Source organism: Nicotiana tomentosiformis, chromosome 2 (genome assembly GCF_000390325.3).
Source record: "Nicotiana tomentosiformis chromosome 2, ASM39032v3, whole genome shotgun sequence".
NCBI lineage: Eukaryota > Viridiplantae > Streptophyta > Magnoliopsida > Solanales > Solanaceae > Nicotiana > Nicotiana tomentosiformis.
Window position 1 is genome coordinate 147283779 of NC_090813.1, and position 4312 is coordinate 147288090.

Consider the following 4312-nt stretch of genomic DNA (forward strand, 5'->3'; position numbering starts at 1 on the left):
TTATGATTTCAAACTTGTTGGTATGTTTGGGCGGGAACCCGGGGGCCTCGGGTGTTAACCGGACGAGGCTCGGACCAAGTTTGGACTTGGGAGGAACAGCTGAAGCCTCCAACTTCTAGTGTAATCTAACTTGCAGTTGGACAGACGCAGGTGCGAGCCCACTGATGCGCCATTTTTGGTCGCAGAAGCGTCCATGAGCCTTGGCCAGTGGACCGCAGAAGCGGTGTGGTGTGCGCAGAAGAGACCGCGCTTTTGCGATGAAGAGTCGCAGAAGCGAGACTGCAAAAGCGGAAAAGCGTCCGCAGATGCGGCCCTCCACCCGTAGATGCGGCCCTCCGCCCGAAGATGCGGCCTTTACCCGCAGATGCGAAAATCGCAAAAAGCAGAACCTTCATTTAAGTCGGGGCTCAGCCATGTTTTAGCCCATTTTCTTCATTCTTTGGCGATTTTGGAGCTTCTTGAGAGGGGTATTCACCTAGAAACTTGGAGGTAAGTTAATTCTACCTATTCTGAGTCAAATACATAGATTATGAGTAGATTTTAACATGTAAATTGTGGAAATCAAAGGTTTAGATGAAAAACCTAGATTTTGATAAAAATGAGATTTTAACCACGAAAATGGTTATGGAATGAGATGCAAATTGTGTATTTGAGTTCTTAAGGTTATGGGTGACGATTTATTCCGAAAATTTCCGGAATCCGGGCACGTAGGCCCGAGGTGAATTTTAGGAATTTTACAAATTTGCCTTGGTTAATTAATCTAATAAATTAATTTTGAATTATTGAGCATGTATTGATTAAATTATATAACATTTGGCTAGTTTCGGATTTTTCGGCACCAAATTGAGGCTTTAACACGATATTGTGATCGGAAGTGAGCTTTGAGGCGAGGTAAGTCACTTGTCTAACCTTGAAGAGGGAATTTACTCCGTAGGTATTGTAAATAAATATTTGCCTCTAATTGTGGGGGCTACGTACGTACGAGGTGACGAGAGTTCATGCGCGGCTACTAATATGCTAATGTTCGGGTAGGTTTAGGACCCAATTTATGAACTATTTGGAATTTTTGCATCATAATTGTTAATTTAAATGCCTAAATTATATTATTATTTGTTGGAGAAATTGTGGAAGATCGTTAATGAAATTTGTATTATTTATTTACAAAAACCTCTATAATATTTAAGTTAACTGTTTATAAAAATATCATCCTCTTCTTGTGGAGTGGGCCGAACGCCTCGGCAGTAGATAGATGCATCTATGGATCGTGCCGCATGTCCCTCGGAAGTGTACACGACACTCTGGATCGAGTTGTATGACCTCAGCATAAATTATGCTTAATAATAACAGTTACACGATGCTTTGACATTTTTATTGCAGCTTGTGAAGATAAATCATTTATTGGGAATTATTAAATTTTGAAAGAATTATTTATTCCTGCTTGTTAAGGAAATTATTGTTATTCACATAAACCATGATTATTTAAATATCTTTATCTTTATATTATTGACCCATAGTGAATGTCGAAGTCGACCTCTCGTCACTACTTCTTAGAGATTAGACTTGATACTTACTAGGTACACGTTGTTTACGTGTTCATGCTAAGCTTGTTGCACTTTTTGTGCAGGGTCTGAGACAGGTGCATCAGGCGGTTCTACCGGTGCGCACCCCCGATATCCCGAGGCCTAGTGGTGAGCTACTTCCTGAGTCGTTCTGCAGCCCTACAGTCTCTCTTTTTTGTATTTTGTATTATGTCTATTTCATATTCAGACAGTGGTTAGAACTTTATATAATCTACTAGACGCTCATACACTTGTGACACCAGTTCTTGGCACGTGCACAAGTAGAATTGTGGTCTTGAAATTTTTATTTTGGTTTTTATTTATTTAGACTTTCTATTTTTCTTAAATCTTGCAAGTAAGGAAAGTTTAATTACTCAGAAATTTATTAAAAGAGGAAATATATGCTTAATTCACTAGTTGGCTTGCCTAGTAGTGATGTTGGGCGCCATCACGACCTACGAGTGAAATTGGGTCGTGACAACATGGTATGTGGAGGGATTTTCATCTATTGCAACACCTTTGACCAAATTGACCCAGAAGAGTGCTCCGTTCCGATGGTCCGATGATTGTGAGGTGAGCTTTCAGAAGCTCAAGATAGCATTGACTTCAGCACCAGTGTTAGTGTTGCCTTCCGGTTTAGGGATGTATACAATGTATTGCGATGCTTCACGCGTTGGCCTGGGTTGTGTATTGTTGCAGGAGGGGCGAGTTATTGCATATGCTTCACGCCAGCTGAAGCCTCACGAGAAGAATTATTCAGTGCATGATTTGGAATTAGCCGCGATTGTTCACGCTCTAAAAATATAGATGCATTATCTTTATAGGGTGTCCTGTGAGGTTTACACGGATCATCGCAGCTTGCAGCATTTATTCAAGCAGAGGGATCTAAATTTGAGGCAGCGCAGATGGCTTGATTTACTAAAAGATTATGATATTACTATCCTTTATCATCTGGGCAAGGCAAATGTAGTTGTTGACGCCTTGAGTAGAAAGGCGGAGAGTATGGGTAGTTTGGCCTTCATTCAGCAGAGGAGAGTCCATTAGCTTTGGACATTTAGTCCTTGGCTAACAGACTTGTAAGGCTGGATATTTCAGAGCCAAGTCGAGTTCTTGCATGTGTTGTTGTCCAGTCTTCACTATTTGAGCGGATCAAGGCTCGACAGTTTGATGATCCACACTTGTTGGTTCTCCGAGAGACGGTACTACGGGGTGGTGCCAAGGAAGTTACTATTGGCAAGGATGGTATTCTACGACTCCAGGATCGTTTATGTGTTCCTAATATGGATGGGATGAGGGAAACGATCCTAGATGAGGCACACAGTTCTCGGTATTCTATTCATCCAGGTGCTACGAAGATGTATCGTGACCTGAGGTAGCATTATTGGCGACGACAGATGAAGAAGGACATAGTTGAGTATGTAACTAGGTGCCTAAATTACCAGCAGGTTAAGTATGAGCACCAGAGGCCAGGTGGCCTACTTCAACAGATGAGTATACTGGAGTGGGAATGGGAGCGCATTACTATAGACTTTATAGTTGGGTTACCGCAGACCTTGCACAAGTTTGATGCAGTGTGGGTCATTGTCGACAGGTTGACCAAGTCGGCGCACTTCATTCCGGTTGTGACTACGTATACTTCAGAGAGGTTGGCCCAGATTTATATTCAGGAGATAGTTCGGTTGCATGGTGTGTCAATTTCCATCATATCAGATAGGGGCCCTCAGTTTACTTCACATTCCTGGAGAGCAGTACAAAGTGAATTGGAGACCTGTGTAGAGCTCAGCACAACTTTCCATCCGCAGACCGCCGGGAAGTCGGAGCGGGCGGTTCAGATCTTGAAGTATATGCTCAGGCATGTGTGATTGACTTCAGAGGTCAGTGGGATCGTTTCTTGCCTTTGGCCGAGTTTGCTTATAACAACAGTTACCAATCCAACATCGAGATGGCTCCATTTGAGGCTTTATATGGTCGGCAATGTCGTTTGCCCATCGGATGGTTTGAGCTCGACGAGGATAAGTTATATGGTACTGATTTGGTAAAAGATGCCTTGAAAAAGGTGAAGTTGATTCAGGAGCGACTTCGTACAGCACAGTCCAGACAGAAGAATTACGCGTATCAGAAGGCGCTTGATTTATCATTTATGGTGGGTGAGAAAGTTCTCTTGAAGGTTTCGCCGATAAAGGGAATCATGGGATTCGGGAAGAAGGGCAAGTTGAGCCCAAGGTTTATAGGCCCATTTGAGGTGTTGAGACGAGTTGGGGAGGTTGCTTACGAGCTTGTTTTGCCTCCTGGTCTATCAGGAGTCCATCCAATTTTTCATGTATCTATGCTCCGGAAGTATCATGTCGATCTGTCACGTGTGTTAGACTTTAGCACGGTTCAGCTAGATGAGAGCATAGGTTATGAAGATGAACCAGTTGCCATTGTTGACAGGCAGATTTGCCAGTTGAGGTCCAAGAAGATTTTTGAGGTAAAAGTTCAGTGGTGGGGCCAACCAGTCGAGGATTGACGCACAGTTGACAGGCAGATTTGCCAGCTGAGAGATTGACGCTTGACAATTAGGAAGATATTAGTCCATGCACATTGTATTATCATCTTGTTTGGTGTGCAACAGAGCTAACAAATGAAAATGCAGTAGTAATGATACTAAAATTATGACTTAATTTCCTGTATATCACTGTGCTTATACTTATTATATAATGGTAAAATCAAAAAATTGTATTTTCTTACATTAAAATAACTGATCAACTACA

The 4312-nt window shown here is 42.2% G+C and overlaps 1 protein-coding gene across 1 annotated transcript; it reads left to right on the top strand.

Annotated features, from left to right (window-relative positions):
- Window positions 1-3501: 3501 nt before the first annotated feature.
- LOC138905819 (uncharacterized) lies at window positions 3502-4068 on the top strand. Its single transcript, XM_070194336.1, has 2 exons — window positions 3502-3706; window positions 3860-4068. Exons 1-2 carry the CDS (start codon window positions 3502-3504, stop codon window positions 4066-4068), a joined length of 414 nt encoding a protein of 137 aa, XP_070050437.1.
- Window positions 4069-4312: the final 244 nt, after the last annotated feature.